General features: G+C 50.5%; 1 protein-coding gene across 4 annotated transcripts in view; it reads right to left on the reverse strand.

Annotated features, from left to right (window-relative positions):
• Positions 1-13,070: 13,070 nt before the first annotated feature.
• The window catches only part of NUP98 (nucleoporin 98 and 96 precursor), a 56,151-nt gene continuing 47,196 nt past the window's right edge, over positions 13,071-22,025 (reverse strand). For all 4 annotated transcript variants that reach the window (XM_054973390.1, XM_054973389.1, XM_054973387.1 and 1 more), the window contains 8 exons: positions 21,073-21,230; positions 20,694-20,837; positions 17,645-17,784; positions 17,122-17,343; positions 15,916-16,157; positions 15,464-15,618; positions 14,901-15,012; positions 13,071-14,488 (listed from right to left, as the gene is read on the reverse strand). In XM_054973390.1, the coding sequence (XP_054829365.1) occupies positions 14,274-14,488; positions 14,901-15,012; positions 15,464-15,618; positions 15,916-16,157; positions 17,122-17,343; positions 17,645-17,784; positions 20,694-20,837; positions 21,073-21,230 (1,388 nt within the window). In that variant the 3' untranslated portion in view covers positions 13,071-14,273. The remainder of the gene's footprint in view (positions 14,489-14,900; positions 15,013-15,463; positions 15,619-15,915; positions 16,158-17,121; positions 17,344-17,644; positions 17,785-20,693; positions 20,838-21,072; positions 21,231-22,025) is intronic.

Below are 22,025 nucleotides of genomic sequence, written 5' to 3' on the forward strand. Positions count from 1 at the left end.
CTGCGATAGACGGACAAAACCAGGCTGCCGTAGAGGCAGGGCTTTTTTTCAGCGGGAACGCGGTGGAACGGAGTTCCGGCACCTCTTGAAAATGGTCACGTGGCTGGTGGCCCCACCCCCAGCAGCGCGGAGGGCAATCTCAACTCCCCTCTGCCTGGAGATCAGGGGGCGGGGCCACCAGCCATGTGACCATTTTCGCCAAGGGCGATTTAAACTTTAAAAAACTCCCCCCTTGTTCCAGCTGACCCAAAGTGACATCACTGTGCGGTCCTGAGTTCCACCACTGAGCTCCACCACCTCTTTTCCCAGAATTTTATTTGCCGCATTGTTATCCCTTGTTATCCTATTGATTCTGACTCTCTATTCCCTGTCCTTTAACCAGGGCTTTTTTTCAGCGGGAACGCGGGGGAACAGAGTTCCGGCACCTCTTGAAAATGGTCACATGGCTGGTGGCCCCGCCCCCTGATCTCCAGACAGGGGGGAGTTGAGATTGCCCTCCGCGCTGCTTGATCTCACCTGTCTGGAGATCAGGGGGCGGAGCCACCAGCCATGTGACCATTTTCTCCGAAGGCAACCCACTGAGTTCCACCACCTCTTTTCCCAGAAAAAAAGTCCTGCATAGAGGAATGTTGTTATGGTTACTAAAATAATGGCGTGCTTTGAAAGCCTAAAAGGAACTATCTAAAGTACTAAAACACTTACTAGCCTTTTCAACATCCTCTCTCCCTTAATCAATGTATGATTTTTATTTTTTGTTAATTGATTTCTCACATGGGTCACTGGGGACATACATGCTAGCGGGGTTAGGGGGGGGGAGATTCAACACATTCTATACAGTTTGGTGTCGTGGTTAAGGGTGGCAGGACTCTAATCTGGAGAGCCGGGTTTGATTCCCCACTCCTGTGCTTGAAGCCAGCTGGGTGACCTTGGGGCAGTCACAGCTCTCTCAGAGCTCTCTCAGCCCCACCCACCTCACAGGGGAGTTGTTGTGGGGCATAATAACAACACACTTTGTAAACCGCTCTGAGTGGGCCTTAAGTTGTCCTGAAGGGCGGAATATAAATCAACTGTTGTTGTTGTTGTTATTCTGTGGCAGCAACTGCTGTGCTTTTGCTGCATAATGCAGAAAGCAAAGGGTCGCCAGCCTCCAGGCGGTGAGCAAAAATACAAGAGGCACTGCAAACCAAAATCCTCGGTGGTGCAACCACAACTGGAAGCAAATACTAAATCAATCATACAATCCAAATATATATATTTATAAATATGTTTCAAAGAGCAAACGTGACCTGTGTTCTTAATAAATACTTAGAAACACCACTCAGGAGAATACATTTTTTTCCCTTTTTTCTTTCTTTACTTTTAGGTGGAGCTGCTAAGATGGACGAAGGAGCCAAAGAGCCGCCCTGCCCACCAAGCGGCCAGCTATATCATCCAACTTGTTTCATGACAAGCTCTTCATTAGGGGCCAAGCATTTAGTTCCACCACAGTAAATAACATTTCCAATCACTGTCAAACTTGATCCAAACCCATTCTCTCGGCGTACCGCAAGACACAACAGGTAAGCAATCCAACCATTCTCCTGAATGGTTGGATTACTTACCTGTCGAATTGGCTTCCCTCTAGACGCCTGTCTTTGGCTTTACCATCTGGAAGAAAGACGAAACGGACATTTAAAGATAAATTCTCCAGGACTGTAACATTTAAAGGGACTGTTACATATCCTTATATGTGGCTGACACCTATATGTATTTATATTCCTGTATTATTTATTGTCTTCCAATGATGTAATCAGGTTTTTAAGGTATTTCTAAGTATTTATTAAGAGCACAGGTCACTTTTGCACTTTGAAATATATTTATAAAATAACTATATTTGGTTTGTACGATTGATTTAGTGTTAGCCTCCAAGTGGTGGCTGGAGATCTCCTGGAATTACAATTGATCTCCAGGTGACAAAGATCAGTTCCCCTGGAGAAAATGGCTGCTTTGCGGGGCGGAGTCTATGGTATTATACCTCACTGAGGCCCCTCCCCAAACCCAACTCTTTCCAGGCTCCATCCCCCAAATCTCCAGGAATTTCCCAACCTGGACCTGGCAACCGTATCCTTCCTGTCCAAGTGGCAAAGCTGGCAGCAAAGCTGTCTTGAGCACTCCCAGGTTTAGGACTATGGTAAAAACAACCCTGCAGCCCTTGTTTCGCCTCAGCGAATGAGGAATTTATACCACCAGCATTGGTATTATGTTGCTAGACATCAACGAGGAGCTCACCTCTTTTCAGCCTTTATCCTGCTCAACCCCCCTTTCTTGTTTCTCCTTAACAACTTTTTCAGGAATTCCCCATTTAACTGCAAGGATATCTTGTCCGAGGGAGGGGCGAAACCTTGCGGCACCTTCTGCCCGCTCCCTCCCCTATGCCCACCCCTGGGCATCCTCACCATGTCAATGATCTGGGAGAGGGTGACTTGGAGAGTGACGTTGAGAGCTCGGTCCGTGTCTTCCACTGGCCGCAGAGCGCTGGAATAGTTGGCAAACAAGTCTTTGAGCAGCTTGTAGGCAAACTTGCCCTGAGCCCCTGAGCAGTCTGGCAAGGACAGGAGAGAGAAAAGCAGGGTCACAGGATGGACACACACACACACCCCACCATGGAAAGAGCGGCTGGCACTTGGCTCACATTAGTACAGGGCCAGGGCCAGACTGGGGCATCAAAGTAACCTGGAACAAGCTGAGCCAGGTGGCCCCTCGGGCGGCTCCACTGGGCCCCTGGAGCATTTTCTGCGCTTGAGGGCAGGGCGGGGGTGGAATGGCACGCAGGAGCTCAAGGCCGCTTCCGTGGTGAGCAGGGGTGGTCTGTGTCCTGCATCTTAAGGCACCCCCTGGCCCCAGCTTCCCCAAATGCGAGAGGCTACGCCAGGCTGACCTTGTGCCAGTCCTGATTCACTCACGTCTGTTGTCTTACGGCACTGCCCTGGGAGACGCTCAGCTGAGACGTGTGAACGGTCACTACTGAAGAGGGGCTGTTGAGTAGAGTTAGGTGGGTTGGGAAATGCCTGCAGATTTGGGGGTGGAGCCTGGAGAAGAGAGGGGGAGGGGCCTCAGCAGGGTCCTCCCACCCTCCATTTTCTCCGGGGGGGGGGGAAGTGATCTCTGGGGCCTGGAGATCAGTTGTAATTCTGGGTATCTCCACCAGGGTCCACCAGGAGGTTGGCAACCAGGACTTTTTTCAGCTGGAATGCTGTGGAATGGAGTTCCGGCACCTCTTGAAAATGGTCACATGGCCGGTGGCCCCGCCCCCTGATCTCCAGACAGGGGGGAGTTTAGATTGCCCTCTGTGCCAAGTGGCGCAGAGGGCAATCTCAACTTCCCTCTGCCTGGAGATCAGGGGGCGGAGCCACCGGCCATGTGACCATTTTCACGGAGGGCGATTTAAACTTTAAAAAACTCCCCCCTTGTTCCAGCTGACCCGAAGTGACATCATTGTGCGGTCTTGAGTTCCACCACCTCTTTTCCCAGATGAAAAGTCCTGTTGGCAACGCTACGTGTTGAGTGAAACCAATGCTCCATGCCTGCAATTATTCTCTGGCAGGTGTTTCACATCTGTATCCAAGATGTGCTATTGATGCCACAGTCATTAGTGGGTGAAGTGGCCAGTGCGCAGGGGTAGACTGGCCATTATGGTCACAGGGACTTCTCCCACTCGGGGTGGGCCAGCACAGTAGAGAGAAGGGCAGTGCCTGGGCAAGCCCTTCATTGTGGGACAGCAGGCGGGCTCTTCCTCCCTCCCTTCCTCCTTTGGGGGGCCCAGGGCAGGGAAAGGGGTCCTTTTGCAGGGCCAGTTCTTCCTCCCAGCCTGCCCCTGCCTGTTGTGTGAAGAAAGATCCCAAAGACTCCCTGCATTGTCCTCAGTCCCCCGTCCAGCAGGTCAGCCCCGACACAGGGAGAAGAATTTGATTTGGTTGCCCAGTAAATGAGAGCAGGAGGCTGGTAGAGCTTGGCTGAAGTGCTTCTCTCTCTAATTAAGACCGCGGTGCTGTTCCTCCATAGCAACACTGCAAGATCGTTGTGCAGATGGGGCGGGAAGGCTGAGAGCACAACGTGGCCATAGAGAGTCTGTCGCAGAGGAGGAGTCTGACTGCGGGTCCCGCTGCCTACCCGCTGAATCCCCCTGGCTCTCTCTTTTATGCCCCAGTCTCCTCCTCCATGGCGGAGGGGAGCTGCACGATACGTCCTTTCCTCGGCTTGAAAGTTTAATGACGGGTGTCCCGTTTCACTGGCAGGCGTTTCTATTGACATCTTGCAAGGTTCGCTTACAGATCAAGACACACCATTTCCAATTACTAACCAGGTGCATTTCCAAAGAACGTCTACTTTGCCTTGCACGGCCGATTGAATTGCAATTTAGCTGATGGCGGTTTCTTGCCATTCCAAAATGCCAGCGCAGGGGCCGAGTTTCTCTGGAGCATGCGAAGACCTCACTGGGCTCCCTCCCCCCCCTTTTAAAAGAATGCCACCACCAGCCACAAAGGGAGATGCAGGGAGATGGGAGGAAAGGGTTCTACCAGCTTCCCAAAGTGGGAGGTCAGACAAGAAACCACAATCAACCGCTTGGGACTCGTCGGATCAAAACGGGAGACTGGAACAGCCCAGTTTGCCAGCAAAGGCCCTTCAAGCAGGCTTTGACAGGCATTTCCTTGCAGAGCTGGTCTCACCACAGGGGCAGACGGGCACAAGCAAAGACATTTGGCCAAGCTAAGCCAACTGGCCCCTGTGGTACTTGGCAGAGCCGCTCGGTTCACTCCAGTAAGCCAGTATGTGGTATCTTCTCTGCAGCCCGGGTCTCGGCCGAACGAACTCTGCCCCTCTGCCGGCACTCCAGGGGTTGCTTGGCTCAGCTTGCTCCAAGAAGCCAGAACAACTTTCCCAGTAAGCGGAAGGGCCAGGACACCCCCCCCCCACCCCCTCTGCTACTGAAGAGAATGCAAAAGGGCTTCCTACCTGGCACCCAGAAGATTAACTCCAGGAAAGTCACCGAAAGTAGGACAGAACAAGTGTAGCGACTCGGAGGCATTATCACCCTTGCCAAGATAAATCCAAGGTGGGGCGGGATCTCTTCAGAGCAACTGAAAGGAGGCTTTTGAGCTATCGGAGGACATCTCAGCCTCTGGCTTCATGTGCCATGCTAGCGAGGCAAATGCAGGCAGACTCTGAGTGCCTGACCAGGTTGCCCACAGCTGCCGAAGTCAGGAAAGCTGCTCAGCTCGTCCTTCTGCGTGCAGCAGGTCCAGCGGGTGTGTAACTCAGCCCGTCTCTTCTCTGGCAGCCACTGACGGATTTCCCTTACCTGGCCTGGGAAAACATAGCAAGCCAGCAAGCCGGAGGGAAAGGGCTGAAGAGCAGTCTGCTCAGAATTCCAGAATCCTAAAACATTTCTGTTGAGACCTTCCAAGGAAGAGCTGGAATGAGCAGTCACCCTAGTAGGCTGGATTATACCAAAATGGATGAGTGTGGGAAGCTCCAGGGAGCTGAAGCAAGGTGCAGAATAGAATAGAATATTATTTCTTACAAAATTTGTAACCCACCTTTCTGCCCCCATAAGAGCCACCAAGGCCGCTAACAAATTAAAAACATACATAATAAAATCTCATCTTAAAAACCACGAAAACCAACAAAAAATGCATCAGAAAAACAATTTAAACCAGAGCTAAATCCAGAGGAGTTAGCCGTGTTAGTCTGTAGTAGCAAAATCAAAAAGAGTCCAGTAGCACCTTTAAGACTAACCAATTTTATTATAGCATAAGCTTTCGAGAATCAAGTTCTCTTCATCAGATGCCTGATCAAAACTGGGCAGATACAGAAGAGGAGGGGGAAAGAGAGAGAAAGAGAGGAAAGAGGGGGGCATAAATCACAAGAGGACAGAATGCAATTAGCATGGAGGCTATCAAAACATTCCTTTGCTTGGAAATGTAAACATCTCCTTTTGGTGTGCAGTCAGTTTGCCGTATTAGTTTGTAGCAGTGAAGATATCCAATTCCTATGTAGTATAAGCCTTCGGTAACCACAGCTCTCCCTGCCAGCTGCATCTGACAAAGAGACCTGTGGTCCCCGAAAGCCCACACCAGGCGTCACTGGGCTCCCCCAGATCACGCCTCTATAAAGAGAATCTGTTACCTGTGATAATGTGATAACCATTCATAGTCTCTATTCAGTCCCAGCTTGACAGAGTCAAATTTGCATATGAATTCCAATTCAGCAGCCTCCCGTTGGATTTTGTTTTTGAAAGGTTTCTGTTGAACCGCAGCGACCAGAGCTAAGATACGCATACAAAAAAGCATCAGTGCGACGGGTGGGAGCAAGTTCCAGGAGTTTGCTCCCTCTCGTAGATCGCTGGGTGATCGGCGAACAAGGGGGCGAATCCCTGGGAGTTTACCCGCCACTGACGGGCACCTGGGAACCTTAGGCACCCCCAAGACAGTTGCAGCCAGCTTGGCACCTCCTCACAACTGGAACACACTTTGCCACTATGGCTGCTATTTTATACTTTAGTTGAATGGGCCGCACTCCTGGAGAGGTCCATTTTGTTCACAAGTTAGGTTGGGCACAGTTGCTCTGCTGGGTGAGCCTAAAGTCCCCCTTGTCCAACAGCCTTATAACACTTGCCCCAGGAAGCCCACCAGCCTCCAAGTGGGGAGGGGTTAGTGTTGCACTAGGATCTAGGCCTCCCCGGGGGCTGATTACCTCTTACAAAAAAGCCAAGTTCTGCCTTATCTTTGTAGCTGTGGGTCTGCTCCACCCTGTTGCCTTTATTTACAGTTCCTAGTGCCCAACTGCTTTGCCCATGGTTTTCACAGGTACGGAGCATAATGATTAGATAGGATCAGGGCTTTTTTTCAGCTGGAACGCGGTGGAACGGAGTTCTGGCACCTCTTGAAAATGGTCACGTGGCCGGTGGCCCCGCCCCCTGATCTCCAGGCAGAGGAGAGTGTAGATTTCTCCAGGGCCGAGGAGGGCAATCTACACTCCCCTCTGCCTGGAGATCAGGGGGCAGGGCCACCAGCCATGTGAACATTTTCACCAAGAGAGATTTAAAGTTTGAAAAACTCCCCGCTTGTTCCAGCTGACCCAAAGTGACGTCATTGTGCGGCCCTGCATGTGGGTAACAGGGGCACCAACTCCCACCAGGAGTTGCCCCCTGTGCTGGCAACCCACTGAGTTCCACCACCTTTCCCCCCAGAAAAAAAGCCCTGGATAGGGTTTTTATTTGACTGATTGCTGCCTTTGAAAAACCTTGTTGTCAGTAGAAAACAACAACAGACCATCTTTGAACCAGTTTCCGCTTCTTTTTTTAAAAAAGCTCAAGTACACCCAACTTTTCTAAATCTGCATCTTCATTAAAAGGTAATATTGTGCTTAGAAGGAGAATTATATGGCTGTTGCTTTAAGATTATCATAAGTACTCAGCTGAAATTTAGGAAAGATCCTTGTTCTCCATAAAACAAAAACAAACAGTGAAATAGCTTTTTTGACGTAGAAAAGAAAGGCATTCATGACTGTTTAAGAAAGAAGTTTGTGTTTCTTTGTTTACAGAGATGCGTGAATTCTTTCTGCTCTCTTACAGGGAGAGAAAGTAAACATGAATTTGTGAAAAACACCTGATTTTTTTGTAATGTGTAGTTAGGATCTCAGGTTCAAATCTCCCTTTGCCATGATTGCCAGCTGGGTGACCTTGGGCCAGTCCCACACACTCAGCCTTACCTACCTCACAGGGTTGTTCTGAGGATAAATTGGAGGAAAGGGGAACAAGGTGAGCCACTTTGGGTTTTCATTGTGAAGAAAGAAAGAAAGAAAGAAAGAAAGAAGAAGAAAGAAAGAAAGAAAGAAAGAAAGAAAGAAAGAAAGAAAGAAAGAAAGATTCCCTTGTTTGTTGACTTCAGCAATTGACATTCAGAGGTATACTGCCAGTGAACATAGAGACTCTATTTAGCCATTCTGGCTAACAAACCAATACACAACCTTGTGTCAGTCCTAGGGTGTCCATCCCTGGCAATAAGACCCGCCAAGCCCCTCACAGCAAGCAGGCAGGTGAGTTGGTTGAAGAAACTTTATTTAGAGATCTATTCAGTTCAGGTATGCACTCATAGGTAGAAGTTGGCAGAAGTGATCAATAGGACTACTGATTATAGGGGAACGTTATCCCACCCCTTTGCATTCAGGTGCGAAACCGAAAAAGTTACATGGGAACAAAGCAGTTTAGTCTAGACAAAGTACTGAGTGGAATCATTCCCTCCTGTGAAAAGATACATTTCAGTACGCAGCTGCAGCTTCGGCCCAAAGCCACTCAGAACTGAAAAAACATATTTCTTAGAGATAACAAAGAGGCCACTTGCTCCTCTAGAAATTAGTATTAGCAATCTAGACACTTTCAGATGAATTATATAAAATGCCTAAGATACAGTATTGAACTGAACTTTGGCATTATAGCAGTATGAGTTTAAGATGTAGTGTAAGATGCACAACACAATGACATGGATGCTTATATCACTCTCAGTATAAAATGTAGAATACAACAATGGCATGGATGCCTGCAGAACACAATAATGGCATATGACACAACAATGGCATGGATGCTGGCATACATGACACCCTGGGTGCTGTTTTAAGCAGTTTACACTTCATGTTTATTGTTCATGTGCCTGTGGATATATGCTTTATGCAATCTTCCTGAGGCCCCTTCTCAGGGGAATGGCACGACAGAAACATTTAAAATAAAACATTCCTTTAAAAACGCGTGGATCTGTGCTCCTTGAAATCGGCTAATCCCATCTTTAAAGCCATCTGACGTACTGGCTCCGCCACGGACGAGCTCCATACAGTGTGGTCATGATTCCCAGAGTCCGACCTCTCCTCCAGAGCTCTGAACCCATCTTTGGGATTTTGGCCTCCTGCAAATCCAAGTGATTGTATATAAATGCAGTTGTTATTTTTGTTGTTGTTATTATTACCAGATAATCAGAGCCCCTGGAACTCCCCTGCATGGGCTGAGCCAATCTCAGCTTAAGAGAGAGAGCAAAGACTTTTTCCTCAGGCAAGGAACTGCAGCTCAGAGTCAGAGCGCCGGCTTAGATAGGATTTTTATTTGGCTTTTAGTTAGGATTTGGGGTTAGGCTAAGGAAGGGAAAATGGTCTTCATGAGGCAAACAAGCACCCTGTGAAGAGCTGGTCAAATCTGACTTCTGTGTACAGGTCTTATGAACAGTTCAAGCAGCAGCCAAGGGCCTTAACAATAATCCTGTCAGTTGGGGAAATCAGTTCCAGTGAACCTGGAAGTGCTGAGGGAATCTATCGGGGAAAAAAGGAATCAAATCTCACCTCAGAGTTCGTGTTTATTAACTGGGACTCAGTTTCAACGTGAAATACCAGAGAGTCCAGTAGCACCTTTAAGACTAACCAACTTTATTGTAGCATAAGCTTTTGAGAACCACAGCTCTCTTCGTCAGATGCATCATTAGAAGAGAGCTGTGGTTCTCGAAAGCTTATGCTGCAATAGAGTTGCATTTGACGAAGAGAGCTGTGGTTCTCAAAAGCTTATCTTACTATATAATTGAGTAAGCGTGTTTCAGACAACTCACTTTATACCGTGATGCACCACCAGAGGGTGATGCCACAGAAGAAAGCCCAGGTAACTCACCATATCACGCCAGAAAACATGCCGTGCTGCGAAGCCCAGGCTGGGAACAGGAGCAGAGCAGGTGACAATGTCCTCCCCGCGCCTTAACCCGGTTGGTATTACGTGTGGAGCAGGTGGCAATGCCCACCACCACCTTAACCCAGCTGATATTAGGAGCAGAGCAGGTGGCAATGCCCACCCCCCTTCAGCCAGCTGGTATTAGGAGTGGAACAGGTGGCAATGCCTACCACCAACTTAACCCAGCTGGTATTAGCAGCGTAGCAGGTGGCAATGCCCACCCCCCACATTAACCCAGCTGATATTAGGAGTGGAGCAGGTGGCAATACCGGCCCCCCCTCAGCCAGCTGGGATCAGGAGCAAAGCAGATGGCAATGCTCACTCTCCACCTTAATCCAGCCAGTATTAGAAGTGGAGCAGGTGGCAATGCCCACCTCCCGCCTTACCACAGCCAGTAATAGGAGTGGCGCAGGAGGCAATGCCCGCCCCCCTTCAGCCAGCTGGTATTAGGAGTAGAGCAGGTGGCAATTCCTGCCCCCCAGCTTAACCCAGCTGGTATTAGGAGCGTAACGGGTGGCAATGCCCACTCCCTCCTTAACCCAGGTGAAATTAGGTGAAACTGAAGTTTCTGAGTGTGAAACAAAAAATCCACTTCCAAACGATAGCTAAAGTGCATTGAATGTGCATTATCCAATGTGTGCGGAATCAGTCTTATTTTGATTACTAGCCTGTTGTGGGAAAAAATACAATGGGCTCTAGAAAGGGGAGAGTGGGCAGGCAAGTGTTCCCACCCTCCTCCATCACTGATCTCGGCTGGTGAAGGAGGGAGGTGAACATTGCCACCTGCTCCGCACCGGATCTCAGCAACATGAAGGGGTGGTGGGCTTTGCTACCTGCTGCATTTCTGATCCCAGCTGGGTGAAGGGAAAATGGGCATTGCCGGGTTAAGGCACGAGGAGGACATTGCCACCTGCTCTGCTCCTGTTCCTGGCCTGGCCTTCCCACCATGGCATGTTTTCTGGAGTGATATGGTGAGTTACCTAGGCTTTCCTCTGCAGCATCGCCCTCTGGTGGTGCACCAGGGTATAAAATGAGTTGTCTGAAACACGCATACTCAATTATATAGTGAGAAGGTAGAGAAAGAAGTATTTTTCTCCCTTTCTCACAATACAAGAACTTGTGGGCACTCAATTAAATTGCTGAGCAGTCGGGTTAGAATGGATAAAAAGTACTTCTTCACCCAAAGAGTGATTAACGCAAGGAATTCACTGCCTCAGGAGGTGGTGGCAGCTTCAAGCATAGACAGCTTCAAGAGGGGATTGGATCAACATATGGAGCAGAGGTCTTTCAGTGGCTGTTAGCCGCAAGGTATAGATGGAACTCTCTGTCTAGGGCAGTGATGCTCTGTATTCTTGGTGTTTGGGGGGGGGAATCAGTGGGAGGGCTTCTAGTGTCCCCCACTGGCAGACCTCCTGATGACACCTGGTTTTTTGGCCACTGTGTGACAGAGTGTTGGACTGGATGGGCCATTCGCCTGATCCAACATGGCTTCTCTTATGTTCTTATGAAAGACTAAAGCATTGTGCCTTTTAATTAAGAGTTTTGCACTTCTTGTCCTGAAAAGCATATGGATCTTCATCTGCTCTTGTAGAAAATGCCAACAGTTGCCATTCAATATGTTGGGACTTTACCGCTACATTTGTTTTGCTTATCCAGTGCTGGAAGCTGAATGGCTTTCAAGGCCGCTTCGTTCTTAACAGTAAAACTACTTTCAAATTGAACAACTAAAAGTGTCCTGATGAAATCCTCAGATAGGTGCACGAATTAAGCTGTCAGTGTAATTGTGAGGATACTTTTCCTGGGAGTAAGCACCACTGAAAAGTCCTGTTTTGAATTGCTCCTTAAATAGCAAAACAAAACATTTGAGCATGGGCAGGATCTGCTGTGGAATTTTTTTTAAAAAGCTCTATGCACACCTCCCCCCCCCCCACACACACCATCACACCCTCTGCTCTTTAAAACTGCCATCATGAACAGAATTCTTTGTGGTTAATTGCCTGCTGAGTCAGGAAAAAAATGACAGAGGCCTGAGACCCAACATTTAAATTAATTCTAAGCACACACTTAGGGTGTGTGCTTAGGGTGAGGGGGGGGGGGGAAATCCAGAACTTGGCAGTAGTTTCCGGTAGCACCAAATTTAGAGATTCTCTAAAGACTTTCTTGCAAGGCAGCCCTGCCAATTCCAGGGCTCTGTTGAAAGCTGGCAAAGTCTTCCCTTCTTGAAGGGCTTTATTTCAGATTCCATGGGAAGAAATTTCAGGTGAGTAGCTATGGTGGTTTTTTTTAATACATAATTTTATTTAAAAGAAAGACTGTAAAGTAAGTGCATAATAAGGTGGGGAGCCATGTTGGCCTGGAGCAGAAGAGCAAGATTCAAGTCCAGTAGGACTTTAAAGACAAAGATTTCCAAGGCATGAGCTTTCAAAGAGTCGAGTTCCCCTCGTCAGATACAAGTAGGAATGGAGATCCCCGAGCCCTTAATCCCAGTCAGAAGGCAGGAGGGGTGTTGCAAAGGAGTCCGGATGGAGTGGTGCAATGCAAATTGTAATCAGCTTGCTAAGAGCAAGGGGAGGAACAGAGAAAATTGACATCTGTAGAGAGAGAGGAATCCTGTGTCCTTCATGGCAAGGAGGAGATTGATTAAGTCTAAGGTGCGGGGTATGCAAATATCCCCTTAAAAAGGCTGTTAGTCCACTGAACTGTTTCCCCAGGATGATGAGCGCTTTGCACCCAGCAGTTCCGGAGTTGCACGATGTTTCCGGGGCATACACGCTGAAGACAGAAAGCTTCCCAAAAGTGGCCTCTCCCTCTAGTCCAGACGAGTTCGTCCACTGTTCTCCCGTGGGGAAAAACTCTACTCAGCTGAACTCTGTGCAGCAGACTTGCGTCCCAGCAAATGGGGTATCCCTCCATTAGAGGTGGCCAGGCGTAGACAGCCTAGGAGAGAAAAACAGCTGGGCAAAGCAGCCCTCTCCTGGAAGGCCGCCCTTCACCAAAGGGAAGGGTGCGGCACGCATCCAGCCAGGAGTTCAGAAGTCGAACAGGGACACACCTGGAGGAGCAGGTGCACATGCCCTGGGAGGGAATATGTGTGTAAATATATATATGTTAGCGGCTTTAATGTTTACTGATGGGTGCAAGATAGGACAGAAGAGAAATTAAATGCAGGCCAAGAGAGGAAGCAGAGCCTGACAATAATCAGCTCCAGGCTTGCCACCAGGGGGCAGCAGTCTGGCCATATACACTTTGGCAGGTTGATTCAGCTGTAGGGTTTTTTTTTTCTTTTTCTTTTTAAGACAGGGAGGAAAAAAGAGAGAGGCGACCAGGAAAATGCTATAAACATTTTATTTTTCTTAGAAAGTATTTCCAGAAAACAGACAAGAAAATAATCTGGATCATTTATTTATAGTCTTAATAAAAACCTTTACATAAGCTTCATGCGCAACCCGCTTTGCTGACACTCAACACGCTCATCTACTCCCCCACAGCAGTCCCAGTTCATGGTGCGGGGAGGGCTGCAGCCCCCTCGCATCGGAGCTGGCGTGGCTGGCTCACTCAGATTCAGGCTTCGAGGCATACAAAACAGGACTTGGAAGGTTTTCTGCTCCTTCCCCGTTCACCCCCCTCTTGTCACAACGTCCCTTTTTCGCAGCTAATAAAACCACGCTGCAAGGAGACCCACCACCAAGAACTGGGCAGGCTGGGCCCCAGCATTTGCCAAGCTACCTGCCAGGCACCTCCCTTTAAAAATGCCACCCCCCCAAAGCCTTCTCTTGAGGGAGGAAGGAGGCCCCCCCCCCGTCTCAAAAGTAGAAGGCTCCAGCACTGCAGCTCCCTCCAAGCACCCTGAGGCCGCTTTGTCCCCCTCACCCAGAAGAGGCCTCCGTGTGCTGGCTGCGTCTCCAGCTGGGCCTGGGCGTGCTGCACTCAGAGGCAAGGCCCTCCTCCCTCCCGAGGACCAAGTGGCCCAGCCCAGCTCTGGCCGGCCCTGTAAGGCACGCGCGTGCCGGAGAAGCTCCCTCGCTGACCTCCCAGCCTCTAGGATATACTTTAAGCCCCGCCACCTCCACCTGCTGTCAAAACGTGCCCTCTGATGAAAGCTCTGCCAAAGGTGGCACCTGGCCGCCCGCCCGCCCACCGGCTTCCCTCGTCACTTCGGAGATTCTGACATGAGGCCGGACGACCGCCCAGCAGACTGCAGCGGCAGAAGAGGCTTTATTAACACTAGCGAGCACAGAGGGAGGCGAGGGGCTTGGGAACAGCCCCCCCCCCCCCACATACACACACACACCCCTGCAGATCCAGGTCTTTACGCTCCAATTCTGTGGTTCCAAGTGGGAGCCAGCTGAGAGGCAGCTTCACCGCCCCCGGGGGCCGAAAGGAGTCCTGCGCGGCCAGTGAAGGTGCTGCTGTAAAGGGGGTGCGAGTTCAGCCTTCGAAAGCAGGGCCCAGAGGAGGAGGAGGAGGAGGAGGAGGAGGAGGAGGAGGAGGAGGCTGTTCAGCGAGGATCAGTCCTTCCAGAGGCAGGCCCGCCTCACTGAACCACAGTCAATTCCCGCAGGTAGGACTGCGTGAGACCCCGGAGCTCCTCCAAGGCGTAGTCCTCAGGCATAGGGAGCTGGCCGATGTGGGGGGCAAGCAAGCGCAATGGCACTCTCTGGATGTCGGGGATGGCGTCCGAGGCAGAGTCCGGAGGGTGCTGCAGGCTCAACACCACGCGCAGGATGTTAGCGAGGCTCTTGGCCATTTCTGGGGGGGGGGGGAGAAGGAGAGAAAATTCGACAGTCAGCAACACAATACCCTACGTCTTTGTACTCCTGCCCAGGCTACCGGCAAGCTGAAGCAAATCCCTACTTATGCACAGAACTGAGGGCTGCAGTAAGGAGAGGCTTAAGCACTTCAGGGCAGGCGGGGGTTTCTGTTTGGACAGGTCCTTGGGGCAGAACTTACAGAGCTGGGCAACAATTTCAGAGACGCCTCTACTAAGGCCTGGGGGGCACAGGGACCCTCCTGTCCAGAGAGCGTTCCGGGCTGACCTTAAGAGCGCAGAGACTCCTGTTCATCTTGTTCAGCTCCAAACGGCCCACAAGGCCTACAGCCAGGCCCAGCGTCCTCCCTGGCGTGTTCCCGAAGCAAAGCAGGGCCGTGCGCTCCACCTTACCTGACTGAGCCAGTCTGTCCTTGGCGCTGCAGCACTGGACCTGCTGCACCCTCTCGCACAGGGACACCACTCTGGTGTGCAAATCCTCCAGCTCGTATCCAGAGCAATCCAGCTGCAAACAAGCCCAGGAGCGGGAAATCACCACTGCCCGGGATGAGCCTCCTCCACCTTCCCTTGGGAGTCACAGCAGCTCCATCGGAACACCCCCGTGAGCCACCAGCCTGCTACACTGATGCAGCCCCATACGTATATGTATATGTATATGTACGTACGCACGCACGCACGCACTGCTATCCCTCTCCTCCTCTCCCAGCACCTCTCTCTAGCTTCAACTTTTGAGAATGGGACAGACTTTATTGCTCAGCTGAGATGAGCAGGACAGCTTCCTCTCTCTCCTTATTCCCTTCTTTCAGGGGGGGGGGGGGAGACATTGCTTGTTCTGCCGAGGTCCCTGAAGGCTCCCCCAGCCCACTTACCCGCACACCTGCCCCACCTCTACTCCCAGGAGGAATGTGCCCGGGGTGTGTTTCTCCTCCTGAAGCTGCCGCTCAGCACAGCAATACCTGCTGAATCCTGCTAAGCATCTCGATGACTCTGATGTAGTCCAAGAAAACCAGCCCGGCAGTCTCCCAGTCCTGGATCAGTCGGCTGCGCTGCGGGGCAGACATGTCTTCCAGGAACCCCTTTAGGTAAGTGTAGTTTTCATTGATAATGGCATCTGAAAGAGACGGCACGGCTTTACTGAACTGGCACATCTGGTACAGAGCGGTCAAGCCTGTGAACAGCCACTCTTAATAAGGCAGACTCAGGTTTTAAAGGGAGCGCATGGAGATGCTGGAAGCAGCAGCAATGCCAGACAGGGGCCACCTGATGCTCTGGAACTCCCCTACCTCACCCCAGGATGAAAGATGCACGAGGGGAAGGCTATTCCAGCCTTCGAAAGGGGCCACAAGCCACAAACAAGGGGAGAGTGCAGGCGTGACACAGCCCAGGGCACGTAACCTGCACTTCTTACCTGCCGCCAAGTGCTTGACAACCAGTCTGTGACACTGGTTCCAGTGCCCGGCTCTGGACAAGTACAGGGCCTCTTTGTGCTTGTCCCGCTGCATTCTGGCCCTCACAGCCTTGGCTTCGTAGATCCACTCTGGCGGCACACACAGCCGCTCCATGAGGAAAGCCTCCTTGGCCCAGGACTCGGGCGTCTCCAGGAGCAGGCAGTGACGGTTCAAGAGCTCACGCACGGCCCTCTCGCGCGTGCTAGTGGGGGACACAGTGGGACACAAATGACACATTAGTCATAAGGTTCCATGTCTACTGGAGGCTCTGCCCACTCACATCCACACTATTCCAAATGCTGCATTAGTTGTAGTGTGTAGGGATGTGGTTCTTAGTCCTGGCTACTGAACAACGACGACATGCAATTGATACACCGCCCTTCAGGACAACTTAACACCCACTCAGAGCAGTTTACAAAGTATGCCATTATTATCCCCTCAACAAAACACCCTGTGAGGTAGGTGGGGCTGAGAGAGCTCTGAGAGAGCTGTGACTAGCCCAAGGCCATCCAGCTGGCTTCAAGTGGAGGAGTGGGGACTCAAACCTGGCTCTCCAGGCTAGAGTCCCACCGCTCTTAACCACGACACCAAACTGGCTCTCTGAGCGCCCCCCTTCCCCCCCGGAGTTCCTGGGCAGCATCTGCAAAAGGGCGCACTCAGAGTCCCCTGCGGCCCCCTGTTTCCAGCTCCCCTCTAGACACAGGGCAGTGGGCCCCAACCCAGGAGGCACGCAGGAAGCCTTGAGACTAGCCTGGCATCTCCAAGGGGCTCGGGGAACGGGGAGAGGGTGGTCCTGGACCCGAGACCTTGGAAGCTGCTCATCCAGCTAGAGGGACCATCGGGCTAAGCCCCCAGAAGGCAGCTCCCAGTGCTCAGACCGGTCCTGGCCCTTCAAGTAAGACCCTCCCTTCTTCCCCCCTCCCTGCTCCTATCAAAAGAAGGAAGTCTCAACAATTCAGTAAACATTTTTCACACTGGCAGAGCCGAGTACTCAGCATCATATGGGGACAACGCCACTCTCAAGTACGAGTGGCAGAGAAGGCCTGCTAGAAAACAGACTCCCTGCTTTAGAGAAGATGCCTGTAAGAGGGGCCGGGGGGGGGAGAAGAGCCTTATGCTCGAGCCACTGCAAAGCACTGAACTGCGCTGCAGGACGCCAGACTTACTGCGCGTGAGGCGTGTGAAGAAGTACAAAGACAGCCCATTCCCACAGCCCCTCTCGCTCCAGCTGGGCTGCATAGCTGGCGTTCAGCACGCCCTGGCACTGCTCCGACAGGTGGGTGTAATTTAAGGCACGCAGCACTTCCCACAGGTGCCAACTGAGGCGGTAGTCTAAGGGATCGGCAGTGATACTCCTAGGGTCCAGCAATTCATGGAGATCGTAACACCTGCAAAGGAAGCCACGTCAGAGCTCAGTGCGCTGGCCAGGCGTGCGGGGGGGGGGGCACAGCCTCTCAAGTGCCTGGAAGTTCCGCCCCACACAGTAAAGCAGGAGGGAAACGTTCCTTCTCTGGGGAAACTTGCAAGATTGCCCCAGCACAAGATGAAATCCATGTTATGCATTAGTCATCTGCCTTTGGTGATGATGTGGGGAAAACCACCGTGGGTGTGAATTAGGGACCGAATTGTGCCACTCGTTAAATAGAAGGCTTGCAGCATAACCTGCATTTAACCATTTGAAAAGGTTACCTGTCACTGTATAGCTTTAACAGGTGAAAGCACACGTCCTGCAGGGAGTGCTGAGAATCACCTTCCTCAGCCACGTGGCCCGAACCTTCCAGATACGGAGGCAACGGAGAACAAGCATATTTATCACACGCGGAGGAGTCCTGGGGGAACAAAACAATCAAGGAATGAAACGCAGCAGAAGGCAAGGAAGATCCTGTTGAAAAGAACGGAGATTGTATCAGCAGTCGGCAGGCACCCACAGTTGTCCCTCGGAACAACGGCTTTTACAACTTGAGACCGATAGCAAGGACTCGTGGGATACGAAACCTCCAGAGGACCAAGAGAGGGGAGGAAAGGAATGCCTCCCAGTACTTTAAAACATCCTTTACGCTTGGGGCAGAACCTTAAGATTCAATATGGCTTAAAAGCCCCACCCAGAGCACCTGGGTTCCTGGACCCCTGGGGCTTATGAGAACAACACTTTGTACTCCGTTCCACATTGGGGCTACCTGGCCAAATTAATCCTTTTTTTGACAAAGGGCAACCGGTTTGGGCCAGATTCCCTTCTTGTCATGCTAGAGCAGAGCCGTTAAAACGGCAGGACTGTCCTGTAAAAATTCTCTGATTGGTGGAAACAGTCTCTGACATCAGAGATGGAGCTTTGTTTGGGATTGGTTAGATTTTCTAGTCAATCTCACCAAGGAGGCTGGCTTAAGTTAGACTCCATTGCCCATAAACATCTGGGAGCTCTGGACTTTTCTTTGTCCCCACTCGGAGGCCCCAAGAGACCAGTGGGCTGGGGGTTAAGGACTCCTCTATTATCTTGGTATTACAAGGAACTCTGAACATGGCAGAGCAAATAGACCTGAAAACAATAATGAAGACTCCCTTGACAGAATTTGAACAGATCCTACATTCATACACGTCACAGAAAAAAGGAATGATTTCTATACTTTATACCATCTTACTAAATACGCTGAATAAAAAACAAATATCCTGTCAAACCTGTTGGGCCAAAGATTGTACCGTAGATCAATCTATAATGACGTGGAAAAAGATATGGTCCTCAGACATATTTAAATCAAATGTTATTCAAACCAGGATACAAACATTTAAGATCAACCACAGGTGGTATCTTACACCACAGAGACTCTCCCATATCTCTTCATCAGCATCCCCACTTTGTTGGAAAAAATGTGGAGACATAGGCACGTTTGCCCACTGTTGGTGGGAATGCAAATTTGTAAAAAAAATTCTGGGAAAAAGTCATTGAAACAACCAGGGAAATCACAGGGTATGAAGTGCCTCTAGACCCAAAAATTATTTTTCTAAGCCAATGGGACGAGTTTGCCATCCCAAAGATCAGGAGAGAACTAATAGCGACACTCTTTGTGGTAGCAAAGAATGCAATAGCACTAGAATGGAAAAAAGAAAGGGTACCCTCAGTTGACTCCTGGTTTGAAAAAATTTGGAATCATTTTATAGTGGAAAAAACTCACAATGACCTCATTGTAGCAGAACAGTTCCCTACGAACTCTAATTTTATGGAAAAATGGCTACCTTTCTTTGCAGAATATCCAACCCAAATCAAAAATATCTCAAGCAATAACCTAATCTGGAAACTTTATTCTGTAATTTCAAAATATGACAAACTGTACTGCCTTGATTCCTCTTTCTATATCGATGTCACCACTATACTGGAAGAGTTGTAATAACATTTGTTCCAAATGTTTATATTGTTGTTAAACTATTGTTAATAGTTTATATTGTTGACTTTTGTATATTATGTGTTCATATTCAATAAAATGAAAATTAAAAAAAAACCAAGGAACTCTGCATATGCTCTGAGGATCCTTCTACTACAAGGTAAAGTGTGCTTAGCTGAGTTAGCTCAGCATTACTGTTTTATTTGATAGACTGTGTGCTATTCCCTGGATTTTGTCTTTTGTCCACCTCCCTACCCCCTTTTGAATCCACCCACCCCTTTCTCCCTCTTCCCCCCCCTTATAATAAACCTTCTTTCTATAAAGGAGTTTTGGCTTCCTTGGTACAATCCATTTCTCTGACTCTCTTCCCTACTGGCCAGACCGTCTGGGCGCTACCTAGTTTGCTCTAAGGTAGTTCTTCAGGGTTTCCGCCCTGTTACTTGGTTATCTTGCTAGGGCTGAGCTAGAAGAGCTGCTTTCCAGCAGACCAGTCCACCTGTTCTCAAGAGGTACCTGAGTGGTGGCAAGCAGCTACCAGAGTACTTTCTAGGGGAACCTGGGTCTAAGGCTGTTCCCAGCAAGGAAAGCCACTTCCCGTCCCCTTTCCTAACCGTAACAATGCTTCCCAACGCACATCACCACCATAGGCAAGGTTCAGCCCTTAGTCCTGCAAGACATCCCCTCGCCAGCCGAGAACGTGGGAAGCCGGTCTTGCAGGCACCAGGCCTCAGAGCCAGGGCAAAGTCAGGTGAGGCTGAGACAAGCAGCCTTTGAGGCTTGCGCCGTTTCCACCAGCGATGCCCTGCCTTTCAGCTTTGCGGAATCATCTCCCCCCACCCCCCCTTCATTTCTGCCTCCTGCCTTTCTCCCCCCCAGTGGGCACCCACAGCGGCTTCCTTCGTTCTCCTCTCCTCCACTTTGTCCTCGTAACGACCTTGTCAGGTAGGTTAGGCTGCGAGTACAGGACCAGCCCAAGGCCATCCAGGGCGTTTCCTGGGTCGCCCACTCCCCAGCCCAGCACTCTCGGCTTTACATCACGCGGGCTCTCAGCATTTCCACACTTCTGAAACAACACAGAGAGCTGAGAACCAGTCTTTAACTATTAATTCTGATCCCCGAAGCACGCAAGAAACTGCATTCTAGCACTGTCTCTGAAAGTGCCTACTCCAGAGGAAGGCCAGACCGTGACAGTCCACCTGAACGCAGGTGGGCGGCTTCGTTTCCATACAAAGAGCATCCCAAGGCAGCTGCCTGGAACACCGCCGCCTTTCTGTGAAGCAGCAACAGGCAGAACAACACCGGTTCTACTGCCTGGGCTCCAGGCCGGCATTCTGACTACCTGCACAGCTGCACCTCCCGCTTACCTGGAATGCCGCTTCGTACAGACCGAGGGCCTGGGAAAGAGGTGCTGTGGAGGGAAGCAGGTACCAGAGGTGAATGCCAAGAGCACGCTTCCAGTCCAGCTGGGAACAGACGTTGATGCTCCTCTTCTCTGACAAATGCCACACCTACAGAAAGAGTACGAGAGCTGAGGCACAGCTGACTGGTACTAAGGGGGGGCGGGCGGGGGAGTCTTCCACTGGGAGGCTGCAAAAGCCCGCTCAGCGCAGTCAGATACTGCCCCAGGGGCTGAGCCCAACCAGAGTTTAGGCTACGGGTGCTGGGAAGAAACAGAAGCCTCCTAGGGGCACGAGGGAGACACACACGACAACACCACTCCCTGGTCTCGTGTCTGCCACTTACCGGCTTGCCAGCTAGCAGGGCAAATATGCGCAGCCTCTCCTCCTGGATGAAGCCGTCTGCCTGCAGCTGGTGCCAGTCCGCCAACTGCATGGCCAGGAGTTCCCGAACCTCTTGGCTGCCAACCAGCTGAGAGAGGAGCAGCGCCAGCCTGTGATCCCCTAGAACAGAAAGGCACATGGGTCGGGTTCGGCACCCTGCGGCCAAAGGGCCATCGCCTTCCTCACAGGTCGACCTGCCAACTGAGCTCAGAGGGGGCACCCTGAGGGTAGCTGGGCAGGGAGCAGAACCACAGCCGACTCTGCAGCACCAAATCTGCGGACTGCCCCAGACACACGGATTCATCCGGCCCGTTCTCTGTCTGCCTTTAGTAGTTACCAGGCGAAGACTTTACTGTTTCATTCCACTTTTGACTGAGCTACTGCCACATTACGATTGTGACCTTGTTTTCCTGAAGGTTACTTCGGCCACTCTTGTCCCGTTCTGGCCTTTGCTCCCTTATCTATCTATCAATCCATCCTATCCGTGTTCCTGATGTTAAAATTCATTTTTTATTAAAAGTTACAAGAGCTGCCAGTTTTATTTAATAGTGGTTTGTCTTAAATATATTTTGTGATACTTTAATATGTTTGCAAGCTTTGAGCCTGTAAGACAGAGCTCTTCCGCCAGGCATATGGCTAACGCTGTGGGCCTCCCTGCTGGCCACCAAGAGGTAGCCGTGCCCCTACAAAGGGTATCTACCCCCTAGCCTTTGCCATATATTTCTGGAGGTGGTTGGGTGGTGGTTGCTGGTGGAACCTGCTGCCATATGTTTTTCAAAACCTGCTGCTGTATCGCTTGTTGTGTGTGTTCTTTTTAAAAATATTTAAGATGTTTTATTGGTTTTAAAGGTATTTGTATTTTATATTATTGTATTAACTGGAATCCGCCCTGAGCCTGTGGATGCAGGGAGGGCG

Source organism: Eublepharis macularius, chromosome 3, assembly GCF_028583425.1.
Source record: "Eublepharis macularius isolate TG4126 chromosome 3, MPM_Emac_v1.0, whole genome shotgun sequence".
NCBI lineage: Eukaryota > Metazoa > Chordata > Lepidosauria > Squamata > Eublepharidae > Eublepharis > Eublepharis macularius.